Below are 17,020 nucleotides of genomic sequence, written 5' to 3' on the forward strand. Positions count from 1 at the left end.
AGTTCTACATTTGCCAGTGAGAAACATGGTATCCATCTTATGTTTCAGCTATAGATTCATGAAGGGAGTGCAGATGAAGCCAGTTTAATAAGAAGAGAATGAACAAGTGATCAAACAGGTTTGCCCTTGTGTTTGCTGATCATCTGTCAGGTGATCACTGTCAACTGCGTTTGAATATGGATCCACTCCGGTCGTAGTTTATTCGTAATATGGAACTAATGGAGGAAAATTAAAGCTTGAAAAGGTAGGCTTTGGTTCTTTATTAGTGCTTTCTTTGTTAAAATGTAATACACAGAAAACTACAATGATCCTCCTTTGTCCTTCCCTAGAGAATATCTCAAAATAGACATACATATTTAATCTAAATACTGTATGTAGTGTATATTAAATCCTTTTATACTATATAAAATACTGTGTGAACAGTATAGCCCGGTTGACTAAGCCAGGGTTAGGCCTTAGTTAAGTTAGGACATTTAAGTAGCTTTTATAAACGTGCCCTAGAAAAAAAACATTACTGTTGTGCATCTTGAGACAAAACAATGGCACAGACATATTTTAAGATACGTCAGTACAAGCTGCTTTCAGTTAAAACAGCTCAAACATGCATTTTAGTCTAGGACTAGCTTAAGCCTTGTCTGTGAAACAGGGTTTATGTTATATAACATGAAGCTGATTCTTGCCAGGTTAAATACATGCATGTATAACTGATATCAATAAACTCAGCATTAGTAACTTTATGTCCTTCATTTCCAGGGCTGTACATGGCAGAAAGACATGATTTTCTTTACCACCTTAAATCTGTCCTTTGGAGAAATTCAACTGCTATTCTCAGAGAAAGTGGAGTATAGTATTTTGGGCATATCTGCTCTCCTTTTCCTTATAGCCCTCTGTCTTTTAATATGGCAGATATACCGCTACTGTATGCTGTTTCCTGTTTTACAAAGAGCTGGTAAGTGTTCATGCTAATTAACTGATTGACTTTTATATTTGGCCTAATATTACACAATAATATTAGTACTTATTACTGTTAACAGTTGTAGCCTAGATGCACAGTATTGTATAAGATGTATATGATTCATTATATCTACGCTACAGTACAAAACTGGGGTCAGCCAGAATACTTTTTTTTTTTCTTAAAGAAATTGATACTTTTATGCAGAATATATGCATTAAAATGATCAAAAGTGACAGTAAAGACATTTATAATGTTACAAAAGATTTTTGTTTCAAATAAATGATGTTCTTTTGAACTTCATATTCAAAGAATCATGAAAAAAGTGATCACGGTTTCCACAAAAATAGTGATATTAAGAAATGTTTTGTCAGCACCAAATCAGCATATTAAAATTATTTCTGTAGGATCATGTGACACTGAAGAGCAATTCAGCTTTGCCATCACAGGAATAAATTGCATTATATTTTTATTATTAAAATAGAAAACAATTACTTCAAATTGTAATAAGAATGTTTAATAAGAAGCTTTAGAGCATGCCTCAAAGCTAACAGGGTTTATGCAGAATATCTATCAACATGTATATGATTCCAGTGAATATTGTGTTAGCAGATGGCGTATTGCCTAAAAGCGGAGGTTTTCAGTATGGTACACAAACACGAGACTCTAAGGTAAGATCCATTTACATAAACCATCATTAACTTCATACCCTGGAATGCAACCATTTTGTAGTGTGTTTGCTTCCATATATTCTGCTTGCTCTGACTTAGATCAAAAAAAAAAAAAAAAAAAAAATGAAAAACAAGTTTTGCATATAGTTTGCTTTGGTTGCCAAACAGTATGTCTGTATTTCTAAATATCCAATAAGAGACTATGTTAGAAAATTAGACCAGATACACACTCTGTCCATCAGATGGAGGTTCATTATGAGGAACTGAGCCACCAACTGTCCCCTGGCTCCTCTTGCACCAACCTGGGCAGTAGTTTCGACCTGGATAGCATGGTTGATCTTGAAGAGGAGCACATCCAGGGATCTCTGCGCTTTTCACTGTTCTATGATCAGCTGCAGGCCAGACTGGTGGTGACCGTACTGGACGCCCAGGATCTGGCCGTGCGAGACTTCAGTCACAGTGTGGACCCTTTTGTTTGGGTGCGGTTGCTGTGGGCAGAGAGAGAAGATGAGGAGCAGTGTTCACTGCACAGTGTGCTGCACGAGTGGCAGACACGTCTAGTGAAGAAGAGCTGCAGTCCTGTGTTTGGAGATCAGTTCTCTTGTGCTCTGGCTGAGAAGGAAGTATCAAGAGTCACTGTTAAATTTGAGGTATGTTAAACAGGCCTTCTAGCAAGGAGGACATGCCCATGACGCAATAATTCATTTTATATAATTTATTTTAGGTTAGGGACTTTGATAAATACTCAAGACATGGAATTCTGGGAGAGGCTCGTGTTCCCCTGAACAGTCTGAAGATATCATATCCCCTGGAGTTAAGACAGGATCTGCAAGTACCCAAGAAAGTAAGTTTAATCCCAGCACAACACATTTGGAATTATGAAATGAGGAACAACCGGTACATTTTCTGTGTAGGACATGGTTGGTGAGGCGCTGCTCTCTCTGAAATACTTGCCTACATCTCAGAGGCTGGAGGTGGGAGTGTTGAAGATCCGCACAGTCTGTCATCCCAATAAAACAGAGAGAGGTGAGGAATAATCAAGGAATTCAACAATGAAATTGCTGAAAAGCATTTGGAATTAAATGCACTTAACCGTGTTGCAAACTGATCAATGTTTATTCTGTAACACTTTATAGTAACAATGCTTTTATGAATCATAATGACCCTGTTAAAAAAAATCTGGTTTAAGCTCAGGACCATCTTAGGACCAGCACTTGACCAGCATAAACCAGCTCAAACCAGCTTTCATGGTTCAAAACATACCTAACCAGCTGTTTTTTTTTTTTCAACAGGGAAATGTTTTAGTAATTTTAATACTTCAACTTCAACTTATTTCAGTCAGCTGTCAAGGCAGGAAACATTTCTAATTTTTCTAATTACCTAGTTATCTAGTTTTTAATAGTTTTAGTTAACAGTGATAACAGTGAAATATCAACGATTGTATGGAACGGTTCTGAGAGAAGCAGCACGGTCGTGTGATGTTCATTTTATTCAGCAGTTCACAAACAATATTATAATATTGATTAACTTACGTTTTAGACACAGTATTGCCAGTTTATGTTTTTGCTCCGACAACAAAAATCCACAGCAGAACCGGTGCAGCACACAGTAGTGGTGTTTTGTTCCTGAATGATTCAGTGTTTTTGAACAAAACATTTAAATTATTCATTCAATGACTTATGAATCATCTTTTTAAATAAATCGGTTGAATGAATCGAGGGCTGCGACGGAAAAGTGAAGTATACCCGGGCCTTTAGACAGCTGACTTGTTTCCTCGCTGCCCTGTCAGGCAATGACAATGCACACGAAGGCACCTCACGAAACGATATAGGACAGACTTCTGAGGCAGCGTAACGGTTTAATGATCTACTACAGCAAAATAGCGGGAGCTTTGGTGATAACCACAGTCTATGGTGATAACTAAGCAAATATTTAATTACTACAATAGTAATTTCTTGATAGAAATGACATCAAAATTGAAAACGTTGGTCAAAAACATACAAACTGACCACCAACCGCAACTTTCAGATGCCATCTTTTTTTTTTAGCCCAGCTGTCACAAAATGGAAAGCACAGGATTATGGGATATTAAAGGCAGCGAAGGAGCTATCTATGCTGCCTTCAAAAATCGATCAAATGAAGGTATCTCAGGAGACAGGAAGTGAAGCTAACTTTGGATCCGGATGTGCCTTGATGCCTTCCTTCCTACCTTGGAATGCGTCCTCCGAATGCAGCATTTTCCAGTTTTCAGACGCAGCCATTGACTCATAGCCATAGGCTGCATTCAAAAGCTGAAAATGCTGCCTTTAGAGGATGTATTTCAAGGTAGGACGATATCAAGCAACGTCTGAATCCAGTGTTACCTTAAAGGGATAGTTCAGCCAAAAATGAAATTTCTGTCATCATTTACTCACCCTCAGGTTGTTCCAAACCTGTATGAATTTTTTCATGCTGAACACAAAAGAAGATATTTTGAAGAATGCTCATACAGGTTAGGAACAATTTGAGGGTGAGTAAATGATGACAGAATTTTCATTTTTGGCTGAACTATCCCTTTAACTTCCTGTATCCTGATATACCTTCATTTGATAGATTTTTGAAAGCAGCATAGATGTATCATTCGCTGCCAAAATCCTGTGTGTTTCATTCCATGACAGTTTGAGCTAAAAAATAAAGATGGCGTCGGTTAGTGGCTGGTCAGTTTGTGTAAATATACATTTTTGACAAACTTTACAATTTCTAGCGGGAAATTACTATTACCTACTGTAGTTCTGGCATAAAACTCTAGATTGCGCAGGCTGATAGGTCTTTAACTTATTTGGTAGCGACCATGTCATTATCTACATAGCACAGCTGATTGGTTGCTGTTGCAAACGCGCTGACCAGTTTGCTTTCTTAGTGTAAACGCTCATGTGGTCAAATGCGTTCGAACAGCCACAAAAGACCACCTACTGACCTAATGTGTAAACATCATGGAAAGCGTAGCCAGCAGGGATTTAAACTTTGTTGGCTGAAGACCCAAGTTTGATTTGAAGATGAAAAACATACCAAGCACAATGTTCTCTCAGCATTCAAATGCTGCCTGAAAAGTCATTGCCTGATTAGGCAACGAGGAAACAAGTCAGCAGCCTAAGCTTTCGAACACAACCATAGTCATTTGTCTCCACCTACTGTCATAACTCTTGTAAAATGAAGAGTTGAATATATTCCTTAATACATTGTAAACTAAAAATGAACAAAATATATATTTACAATTGAACATGGTTAATAAATGCTGTAAAATTACTTTAAATTATTGTAAGGTGTTTGTTCATTCTACTCACAGCTCTCTATGCCAGAGTCAGCGTCACCTGCAACCAGTGCAAACTTCGACATCAGAGGACAACACAGAAGAAGCGCTGGGAGGTGACTGTGTTTAATGAGGTCATGACCTTTGTGTTGCCAGATCAACAGATAAGAGAATGCTCCATTCTAGTGTCTGTTTTTGAACTTCAGCCTTCAAAGAAGTCCTCCAAGCGTTTGATGGGTAACATCCACTTCAAAACGGACAAGACCACCGAGAATGAGCACTGGAAGCTCATGATGCAATCACTACGACAGCCAATCGCTAAGTGGCATTTAATATTCATCTGAATACGTCTCATGTTTATTGACGCACGCACATGCGCTCTCATTTCCCAAGGTGGGAGGTCATACTCCTGACTTGTGTGTGTGTTTTCAGGATGGAATGTGGAAACAGCATGTGCGCTGTCAGGAATAAAGAGCGCTGAAGGTTTGTTATTAGTGTTTCTTCATCTATGGATACTCTTGGCACCGTGGACTTTATATTATTATTATTTTTTTTTTTTTTTTTGACTTTAACTTTTCACTTTATTTTTATTTTTTCAACTAACAATAATATATAACAGAAGAGATATTACATCATTTTTATAATTGAATAATTTTATATAATAATAATAATAAAGTCATGAACATTTCCACCACATCTCAAATTATGAATTGTGTTTAGTAGCGTTCTGCGATGGAAATTACATTTTAAACATTTTTGGAATACAAGAATTGACACTACTGTCTTGCTAAGGCTAATTTCATAGCTGACATTTTATATATTCTAAATTTAGCTAGATATTTTCACACTTTAATGTAGTAATTATTTAGCAGTAGTTTGTCAAAAAATTCAGCTTGTTTGGAAATTATGCACAATAAAAAATAGAGAAGAATGTACTTCACTGACACTGTCTCTTGGTATTTAAACGCTAAAAAAAAATAAATTTAAACTTAGATTTAAAAGTAATTAAGAAATGAAGTGTGTGTTTGTGTGTAACTTCTATATGCATACAGTACTCAGCTTGATGAGTACTAATGAGTACTTAATGAGTACACCCAGTCTGAAAGTCACCAAATTCAGTAATTACTCTTAGCAGATAAACTGTATATTGTTGTTTTCGAAGGACAAGTTACCTACTGTATCCACAAGATGGCTCTCTAACACCAATAGACTAATCAGGCTTATCTGTTCTTTTGACCTAACACGTCAGTCCTCTGAATGAGGCAGTAGCTGCACTGAACTCATGTTGATGTTCGTTTAGAGTAAATTCGTATATATAATCATAATAATATCTTAATTCTAATGCCCCACCCACAATTCTAATTTATTAACACTTCAGAACGATTACTGTTATTTGACCAACTATAATACAGACAAATCAGCACATGAGGATAAATGTGATTCAGCAAGCCTGCAATGCATATCTAAATATTTAATTGACAGTAAACTGTCACCAAGCATGTGTTAACGTTTCTTTCCCCTCATCTATCTCCACACTGAATGTGTCTGTAATGAAAGACTTCTCACAGATGGATTTCTGCTGCAAAAGTTGCACACATCACCCATCATTTCCAGCCCAATGAAGCACTGGCTCACTGCTAAAATTGCAAAGCCAGACTCAGCACTTGAGAAGGCTACATCATTAGTGTGATGCTAGGATAACAACGTTTGGAAGAAGAACAGACATTAAACAGATGAGCGTCTCAATGGCACTTTATTTAGTTTTTGGCCTGCCTCCAGTTTGTTTGAAGTTACTGCAGGGTCCTGTCTGTAGATAGTGAATTAAGGAAAATATCACGACTTTGACTCATAATGAGCAGATGTTACGGCACCTCTGCTGCTCAAGGCCATTCCCAGGCATTACATCTCTCTCTTCAAGACTGTTTGGTAAATGATTCCTCCCACAATCTGTTAATGAAAGTCACGATGGGATTTGGGAGAAAAGGGTGAGCATGAGAAATCTGGGGCCTTGGAAGCCAGGAATGCATTCCTCCTTTCTCGTTTTTATGTAAAACCGCAATATTACTTCTACAGTCTTAATAGTACCCAGCAGGGCTTAGAAATACCAGGACATTTCACCTGACCTAAACTTTTATGTCACTGGAGTAATGATGCTGAAAATTCAGCTTTGCCATCACAGGAATAAATAACATTTTTAAATATATTAAAATAGAAAACAGTTATTTTAAATATTAATAGCATTTCACAATGTTACAATTTTTATTGTATGTTTGATCAAATTAATGTAGCCTTGGTGAGCATAAGAGACTTCTTTCAAAAAACATAAAAAAAAGACCCCCAAACACAGTAACAGTATTGGGGAAAGTTACCTTTAAAATTAATGCTTTACAATATGCATTACTCCCTAAAAAAAAAAAGGTAACCCATTGGAAAGTAATGGGTTACGTTACTTTTGTGTTACTTTTTCCTTACCTGGGCTGGGCTTGCTTGTTTGTTTTAATAACAAAATGTTGTTGTTTTTTGGCAAATGCAATGGCACTTTCACACCAAAAGTGAAATGAATAAGCCTTAGATTGAAGGAAATGAATATTTACACCTGTACAGTAGAGGGCGCAGCTCAAACAAAACTTTCAGCTGTGCTGCCATTCTGGATTGCAGAAGAATAGGATACAGGAGAAGTAAATTTAACACTTTTACTTTAGCAATAAAATAAAAAACTGAAACACAAATGTGATGTTTATCTAGTCATTTTTGCATATTAGTAAGGTTGAATTGAATCATTGAAGTTCAGCAGCAAAGAGATTGGTTAATAAAGTGAGATTAAATACATAAAGTAAATTTAAAATTATTACAGGTTTGCAAAATATTCTGAGTTTCCATTTCACTGATTTCTCCCAACATGGGAACAGGAGAGATGTCAGTCAATACATGGGGAAAACTTGCTTTACTTATTTGAAAAAGTATCTTGGATATTTTGTTGTAAACTTAAAAGTAATGCATTACTTTACAAGTTACTTAAAAAAAAGTAATCTGATTATGTAACTTGTAATGTGTTACCCCCAACATTAACCATTAACTAAAAAGCACACTTCCTGGAATTACCAATCTGGACAGCTTTGTTTTCAACATGCTATGATTTGTGATGCACTAATTTTAATATTGCATACTATTTGGGAGGAGCAGTATATACATTTTGTTGCATCAGCTCTGCTAAAAAAATAAACCTCTGAAATAAAGACTATCTCTGTCCCATAGGCTTCCATTAGAAGTGCATGACTGTTAAAGGATAGTTCAGCCAAAATTGAAAATTCTGTCATCATTTACTCACCCTCAAGTTGTTCCAAACCTGTATGAATTTCTTTCTTCTGCTGAACACAAAAGAAGATATTTTGAAGAATGTCTGCAACAAAACAGTTGATGGGTTCCCAGTGACTATTTTATTTTCCATACTATGAAAGTCAATGTTGCCCTGGGCCTGTTAGGTTACTCATATTCTTCAAACTTTATCTTTTTTCCCCCTTTAAGTAAAGTACTTCAGCCCTTCTTTTGTTTGTAACATGTCTGTTCATAGACTGGTGGGCTTTAAATGTGGGTTAAAAGACTTATTCTCTCAACATAATATGACTGAACCCCTTTAAAAAAAAAAAAAAAAAAAATCATTGGTTTCAGATAAGGATAGAAGGGCAGTCTAAGAAAAACAATTCCTGCTGATTTTTAGGACACAGGGAATTAAATTAAACTCAAGATTACTGAGGTCACCCAACTTGAAAAATTGGTTCTGTGATAGTTGAATGTATTAATTTATTTAATTATTTATTCATTTTATTTATGGTTCCTCATATGCTCAGACTACGGGCGTGCCCAGATATGTATTTGTGTGAATGATATTTTGAGGCTGTGCATATATGAGGGTCTCATTGCATGAGCAATGGTCACATGGCTGTTCCAGGCCGCTGGCTCAAACACCAGTCATGCAACATTAATGAATCAGCCCAGGGCATAATGAAGACCACTGCACTGTTGAGAAGATGATTACTGCTATTGTTGTTGTTGTTGTTTTTGTTGTTACAGAACTTGATTTCTGTTTATGTGTTACTATGGGTTGTGTACTGGGTGTGTATTTTATACTGTAAAGATATTTGTATATTACATCATAAATACACCGAAAAACACTGATGTCATTTTGTTTTGTTTTGTTTTGTTTTATATTGAGTGTAACATTCATTCTTGAATTATATTAGGGCTGGGTTATCGAGTTTGTACGATATAGGCTATACGATATGGAATGAGGTGTGTTCCTCAGAGCATAACTTGTATTTCAGGTATATTCTCCATCTGTAAATGTTAGAAAGTCATGCAAATATTTCCATTTTGCTGTCAGCAGTGGACGAGCCTTATGCAAGCAAGTTAATTTCCGCTAAACTTCACACTTGAGTGAACGAGCGCCATCGCGCGCATGCGCGTCAAACAGACAGCACGCAATAGAATAGGAATGCTATAATTCTGACTAAAATATACATTTTGCTAAAATATTTGTTGCTGAAAAATAAATGTGCCATATGTAGAATTTTAAACATACAAGTAAGTGTATTTTTATGATAGCAGGAACAGTAACGTGACCATTGTAATGGGGTAATCAAAATAGCCTAATATAATTAGTCTGTGCTTTTGTTTTTGTTTTCATTTTTAGTTTAGTGAATTTAACATCTGCTTTAAAAAGCATTATTTTTATTTTTAGATTATAATGTTACAATGTTAGAATGTAATGTGATTTGACCCTTTTTTGCACATATATAGCATAGCCAGATAGCAACTTTGTGCAGGCCCAGATCCGACCTACATCTGCCACGCGTGGTATGATGATCTGGGAATGATGCCACTTGGGCGGACTGCTCCTGTTTACCAGATCTGAGCCACAAGCAGGCCATAGCAATGCCGCAGGTCAGCCAAGAGCAAAGAAATAAACCAGAACTGGACCTTATCTGAGCCACAAAATCTTTATTATTTATTGAATCATCTTAGCATTAACAAGCCTGTTAACAAGAATTACTTAAGGAAAGAAAAGAACAGAAAAAAAGAGACAAACAGAAACACAAGAGCTACAACTCACTTCAGCCACAGCCTTAGATGAAATCAACTGAAGATAAAAGACATTACAGCTCTCCAGATCTAAGCAGAGGAGGATTAAACAACTCCACAAACAGCATTACATCTTTACATATTACTAACCAGATTGACTTTATTTCTGTCATTCATCTACAGAAGTTCCTATTGAGAATTAGTTTAACACTCGTTTGATTTATTTGAAGTCACCATAGTGGTGGTTGGTGTTTCCATTAGTTGGGCTCTTAACTCTTATCAAACACATTTGCAGTAGCAAAGAAAGCTAAAATGAGATCAGATGATGATTTTTAGCTATTGATACTTTTAGAGTCAGTGATGTTATTTGAATGAAATAATTGAGGCATTAATGCATTTGTAATACAGATCCTATTTTACTACAACATGAGATTACACTGTATTGCAGAAATAAGTCAGAAGATTGAATATAAAAAAACAAGCAGAAAACTACAATGACAAACACAGATATGAGCAATCAGCATATGAAACAATGGTGACAACAAAATATTCAGACAGTCAGATCAACTCTGGATATCACAAAAAGCTACTAAAAGACAGAACAAAAACCACCGCAAAAAATAAAAGCAAACAGACAATTCAGCTGCATAATTTATTCATGCTGTGATGCATGCTGGGAGTTTTGTACTATTGTTCCCAGCATGCATTGCGGCATGACACTTTTGATTGTCACCTTGGTTGAGATTCATGTCCTGATTCTTGATGTCAATAATGGCCGGTTTTGTCCGATTATGAAATATTAATGACGGTCAGTTTTGTTCCTTTATGACATTACAGTAATGGTTGATTTTATTCCATTAAGAAATTTAAATGACAGTTGGTTTTGTTCCTTTACAAGATTTCAGTGACAGCCTGTTTTATTTCATTATGATATTTCAATAGTGGTCGTTTATTTCTATTATTGTTACAAGGTTTTAATGACAGTTGGTTTTCAGTCAGTTGGTTTAATTTGGTTACAAGATTTCTATGACAGTTCATTTTTTTCTGTTACAAGCCTTGTTCCATTATGAGATTTCAATGACGGTTGGTTTCGTTTCATTACGAGATTTCAGTGACAGTCGATTTTGTTCCTTTACGAGATTTAAATAATGGTCGTTTTTTTCCATAACAAGGTTTCAATGCCACTTGGATTTGTCTTCTAACGAGATTTTGAGATTTCAAAGACAGTTGATTTTGCTTCATTACGAGATTTTCAATGATGTTAGGTGGTCTTGATAGCAGTCAGTTGCGTTCCTTTACACAATCTCAATGACTGTCAGTTTTGTTTAATTACAAGAGTTCAATGATGGTCGGTTTTATTCCTTTACGAGATCTCAATAATGGTAGGTTTTGATCCTTTGTTCCTTTATGAGATTTCAAAGATGGTCGGTTTTGTTCCTTTACGAGATTTCAGTGTAGTTTTTCATTGTCAGTCAGTCAAATCTTTTGTTCTTTAACAAGATTTTAACGACAGTTGGTTTTGTTCCATTACGAGATTTCAGAGATGGTCAGATTTATTCCGTTATGAGATTTTAATGACGGTCGGTTTTGCTCCATTCTAAGATTTCAATGACAGTCAATTTTGTTCCTTTACAAGATTTCAAAGCCAATTAGTTTTGTTTCCTAACAAGATTTTAATGACGGTCGGCTTTGTTTCTTAATGAGATTGGTTTTTGAGCTGGTTTTGTCCCGTTATGAGATTTCAATGATGGTCGGTTTTGTTCGGTTATGATATCTCAATGACGGTCAGTTTTCAGTGTCAGTCAGTTTTGTTCTGTTACAAGATTTCAACGACAGTCGATTTTGTTCCTTCAATATTTTTTTGATTTTTTTCTTTTTTCAAGATTTTTTCATTACAAGATTGCAATGCCACTTGTTTTTTTTTGTTTTTTTTCTAACAAGATTTTAGTGACAGTTGGTTTTGTTCCATTACAACATTTCTATGAGGATTGCCTTTGTTCAGTTACAAGATCTCAATGATGGTCAATTTTGTTCAATTGTGAGATCTCACTGATGGTAATCTCAATGATGGTAAGTTTAATTCTGTTATGAGATTTCAATGACAGTCAGTTTTCAGTGTCAGTTTTGCTCTTTTATGAGGTCTCAGTGACGGTCTGTTTTGTTCAGTTGTGAGATATCAATGATGGTAAGTTTTATTCTGTTATGAAATATCAGTGACAGTCAGTTTTGTTTTGTTACGAGAGTTAAGTGATGTCGGTTTTGTTCAGTTGTGAGATCTCAATGATGGTAAGTTTTTTTCCATTATGAGATTTCAATGACAGTCAGTTTTCAGTCAATTTTGTTCCATTACGAGATTTCAATGATGGTCTGTTTTGTTCGGTTACAAGATATTAATGATGGTCAGTTTTGTTTCTTTGTTGTTTTACGAGATTTCGAAGACAGTCAGTTTTGCTTCATTATGAGAATTCAAGGAGGGCCGTTTTTGTTTCTTTAGGAGGTCTCAAAAGCAGTCTGTTGCGTTTCTTTACAAGATCTCAACAACAGTTGTTTTGTTCAGTTGTGAGATCTCAGTGATGGTAATCTCAATGATGGTAAGTTTTATTCCATTACGAGATCTCAATGATGGTCTGTTTTGTTTGGTTACAAGATTTCAATGACGGTCGGTTTTGTTTCTTTGTTCTTTTACGAGATTTCAAAGACAGTCGGTTTTGCTTCTTTATGAGATTTCAATGGTTACGAGGTCTCAATGTTTTGTTCAGTTGTGAGATATCAATGATGGTAAGTTTTATTCCGTTATAAGAGTTCAATGACAGTCAGTTTTCATTGTCAGTCAGTCAAATTTTGATTTGTTCAGTTACGAGATTTTAATGACAAGATTTTAATGACAGTTGGTTTTGTTCCATAACGAGATTTCAGCGATGGTTGGATTGTTCAGTTACGAGATCTTAATGACAATCGGTTTTGTTTTGTTATGAGATTTCAGTGACGGTCGGTTTTATTCCTTTACAAGATCTCAATGACGTTAGGTTTTGTTCGGTTACAAAATTTCAGTGACGGTCAGTTTTGTTTTGTTACGAGAGTTCAGTGATGGTCGGTTTTATTCCTTTACGAGATCTCAATGACAGTCGGTTTTGTTCAGTTGTGAAATCTCACTGATGGTAATCTCAATGATGGTAAGTTTTATTCCGTTACGAGATTTTAAGGATGGTTGGTTTTTTTCAGTGTTAGTTTTGTTTCATTACGAGATCTCAATGACAGTTGGTTTTGTTCAGTTGTGAGATCTCAATGATGGTAAGTTTTATTCCATTACGAGATCTCAGTGACGGTCTGTTTTGTTTGGTTACAAGATTTCACAGACAGTCGGTTTTGCTTCATTATGAGATTTCAATGGTTACAAGGTCTCAATGTTTTGTTCAGTTGTGAGATCCCAGTGATGGTAATCTCAATGATGGTAAGTTTTATTCCGTTATGAGATTTCAATGAGTCAGTTTTCAGAGTTAATTTTGTTCCATTATGAGATTTCAATGATGGTCTGTTTTGTTCGGTTACAAGATATTAATGACAGTCGGTTTTGTTTCTTTGTTCTTTTACGAGATTTCAAAGACAGTCGGTTTTGCTTCATTACGAGATTTCAAGGATGGTCGTTTTTGTTCTTTTAGGAGGTCTCAATAGCAGTCAGTTGCATTTCTTTATGAGATCTCAATGACAGTCGGTTTTGTTCAGTTGTGAGATCTCAATGATGGTAAGTTTTATTCCGTTATGAGATTTCAATGACAGTCAGTTTTGTTTCTTTGTTCTTTTACGAGATTTCAAAGACAGTTGGTTTTGTTTTTTTGTTCTTTTACAAGATTTCAAAGACAGTCGGTTTCGTTTTGTTATGAGATTTCAGTGACGGTCGGTTTTATTCCTTTACAAGATCTCAATGACGTTAGATTTTGTTCGGTTACAAAATTTCAGTGACGGTCAGTTTTGTTTTGTTACGAGAGTTCAGTGATGGTCGGTTTTATTCCTTTATGAGATCTCAACGATGGTAGGTTTTATTCCTTTGTTCCTTTAAGAGTTCCTCTAAGTTCCGTTACAAGATCTTAATGATAGTCGGTTTTGTTCAGTTGTGAAATCTCACTGATGGTAATCTCAATGATGGTAAGTTTTATTCCGTTACAAGATTTTAAGGATGGTTGGTTTTTTTCCTTTAGGCATTCTCAATAGCAGTCAGTTGTGTTCCTTTATGAGATCTCAATGACAGTCGGTTTTGTTCAGTTGTGAGATCTCAATGATGGTAAGTTTTATTCCATTACGAGATCTCAGTGACGGTCTGTTTTGTTTGGTTGCGAGATTTCAATGACGGTCGGTTTTACTTCTTTGTTCTTTTACGAGGTTTCAAAGACAGTCGGTTCTGTTTTTTTTGTTCTTTTATGAGATTTCACAGACAGTCGGTTTTGCTTCATTATGAGATTTCAATGGTTACGAGGTCTCAATGTTTTGTTCAGTTGTGAGATCCCAGTGATGGTAATCTCAATGATGGTAAGTTTTATTCCGTTATGAGATTTCAATGACAGTCAGTTTTCAGAGTTAATTTTGTTCCATTACGAGATTTCAATGATGGTCTGTTTTGTTCGGTTACAAGATATTAATGACAGTCGGTTTTGTTTCTTTGTTCTTTTACGAGATTTCAAAGACAGTTGGTTTTGTTTCTTTGTTCTTTTACGAGATTTCAAAGACAGTCGGTTTTGCTTCATTACAAGATTTCAATGATTACGAGGTCTCAATGTTTTGTTCAGCTGTGAGATATCAATGATGGTAAGTTTTATTCCATTATAAGAGTTCAATGACAGTCAGTTTTCATTGTCAGTCAAATTTTGATTTGTTCAGTTACGAGATCTCAATACGTTATCTTTCGTTCTTTTACAAGATTTTAATGACAGTTGGTTTTGTTCCATAACGAGATTTCAGTGATGGTTGGATTGTTTAGTTACAAGATCGTAATGACAGTCGGTTTTGTTTTGTTATGAGATTTCAATGATGGTCAGTTTTGTTCCCTTAGGAGGTCTCAATAGCAGTCAGTTGGGTTCCTTTATGAGATCTCAATGATTGTCAGATTTATTTAATTATGAAATTTCAATTATGGTCAGTTTTGTTCAATTGTGAGATCTCGATAACAGTTTGTTTGGTTACGAGATTTCAATGATGGTAGGTTTTGTTTCTTTGTTCTTTTACAAGATTTCAAAGACAGTCGGTTTTGCTTCATTACGAGATTTCAAGGATAGACGTTTTTTTTCCTTTAGGAGGTCTCAATAGCAGTCAGTTGTGTTCCTTTACAAGATCTCAATGACAGTCGGTTTTGTTCAATTGTGAGATCTCAATGATGGTAAGTTTTATTCCGTTATGAGATTTCAATGACAGTCAGTTTTCAGTGTCAGTTTTGTTCTATTACGAGATTTCAATGACGGTCTGTTTTGTTTGGTTACGAGATTTCAATGATGGTCGACTTTGCTTCGTTACGAGATTTCAATGGTTACGAGATCTCAATGACGGTTGGTTTTGTTCATTTGTGAGATATCAATGATGGTAAGTTTTATTCTGTTATAGGAGTTCAATGACAGTCAGTTTTCATTGTCAGTCAGTCAATTTTTGATTTGTTCAGTTACGAGATCTCAATACGTTTGTATATATTTTGTATATATAAATATTTTGTTCTTTTACAAGATTTTAATGACAGTTGGTTTTGTTCCATAATGAGATTTCAGTGATGGTTGGATTGTTCAGTTACGAGATCTTAATGACAGTTGGTTTCTTTTGTTATGAGATTTCAGTGACGGTCGGTTTTATTCCTTTACGAGATCTCAATGACGGTAGGTTTTGTTTGGTTACAAGATTTCAGTGATGGTCGGTTTTGTTTCGTTACGAGTTCAGTGATGGTCAGTTTTATTCCTTTACGAGATCTCAATGACGGTAGGTTTTGTTCCTTTGATCCTTTATGAGTTCCTTTAAGTTCCGTTACGAGATTTCAGTGACGGTCGGTTTTATTCCTTTACGAGATCTCAATGATGGTCGGTTTTGTTCAGTTACGAGATTTCAATGACGGTCGATTTTGTTACTTTAGGAGGTCTCAATAGCAGTCAGTTGTGTTCCTTTGTGACATCTCAACGATTGTCAGATTTATTTAATTACGAGATTTCAAATATGGCCAGTTTTGTTCAATTGTGAGATCTCAATGACAGTCTGTTTTATTCAGTTACGAGATTTCAATGACAGTCGGTTTTGTTTCTTTGTTCTTTTATGAGATTTCAAAGACAGTCGGTTTTGTCTTGTTACATGATTTCAAAGATGGTCATTTCTGTTTCTTTAGGAGGTCTCAATAGCAGTCAATTGCATTCCTTTAAGAGATCTCAATGACAGTCGGTTTTGTTCAGTTGTGAGATCTCAATGATGGTAAGTTTTATTCTGTTATGAGATTTCAATGGCAGTCGGTTTTCAGTGTCAGTTTTTTTGCATTACAAGGTTTCAATGATGGTCTGTTTTGTTCCTTTAGGCAGTCTCAATAGCAGTCAGTTGCGTTCCTTTACGAGATCTCAATGATCGTCAAATTTGTTTAATTATGAGATTTCAATTATGGTCGGTTTTGTTCAGTTGTGAGATCTCAGTGATGGTAAGTTTTATTCCATTATGAGATTTCAATGACAGTCGGTTTTCAGTGTCAGTTTTGTTCCTTTGCAAGATTTCAAAGATGGTCAGTTTTGTTATATTAAGAAATTTAAATGACGGTCGGTTTTGTTTCTTTGTTGTTTTACAAGATTTCAAAGACAGACGGTTTTTCTTTGTTACGACATTTCAGTGATGGTAGGTTTTGTTTCTTTGTTCCTTTTTGAGTTCCTCTATATTCTGTTATGAGATTTCAATGACGATCGGTTTTGTTCAGTTGTGAGATCTCAATGATGGTCAGTTTTCAGTGCCAGTTTTGTTCCATTACAAGATCTCAATGACAGTCGGTTTCGTTTTGTTACGAGACTTCAGTGACGGTCGGATTTG

At 35.6% G+C, this 17,020-nt stretch overlaps 1 protein-coding gene and 1 long non-coding RNA gene across 2 annotated transcripts; one reads left to right on the forward strand and one right to left on the reverse strand.

The window, feature by feature from the left end:
• The first annotated feature begins 34 nt into the window (after positions 1–34).
• On the forward strand, positions 35–6,286 carry syt19 (synaptotagmin XIX). The gene is made up of 5 exons (XM_051871208.1): positions 35–244; positions 754–2,273; positions 2,348–2,467; positions 2,538–2,649; positions 4,949–6,286. Exons 2-5 carry the CDS (start codon positions 1,866–1,868, stop codon positions 5,254–5,256), a joined length of 948 nt encoding a protein of 315 aa, XP_051727168.1. The 5' UTR covers positions 35–244; positions 754–1,865; the 3' UTR covers positions 5,257–6,286.
• On the reverse strand, positions 2,087–3,823 carry LOC127500224 (uncharacterized). Its single transcript, XR_007926286.1, has 4 exons — positions 3,156–3,823; positions 2,525–2,623; positions 2,369–2,449; positions 2,087–2,235 (listed from the first exon to the last, which is right to left on the reverse strand). It is a non-coding gene; the product is annotated as an uncharacterized LOC127500224 (long non-coding RNA).
• Positions 6,287–17,020: the final 10,734 nt, after the last annotated feature.

Source organism: Ctenopharyngodon idella, chromosome 18 (genome assembly GCF_019924925.1).
Source record: "Ctenopharyngodon idella isolate HZGC_01 chromosome 18, HZGC01, whole genome shotgun sequence".
Lineage (NCBI taxonomy): Eukaryota > Metazoa > Chordata > Actinopteri > Cypriniformes > Xenocyprididae > Ctenopharyngodon > Ctenopharyngodon idella.

Coding starts and splice junctions, on each gene's coding strand:
- syt19 (XM_051871208.1), top strand. CDS start 1,866: ATGGAGGTTCATTATGAGGAACTGAGCCACCAACTGTCCCCTGGCTCC. Junction 2,274..2,347: donor GAGTCACTGTTAAATTTGAG/GTATGTTAAACA, acceptor AATTTATTTTAG/GTTAGGGACTTTGATAAATA. Junction 2,650..4,948: donor TCCCAATAAAACAGAGAGAG/GTGAGGAATAAT, acceptor TTCTACTCACAG/CTCTCTATGCCAGAGTCAGC.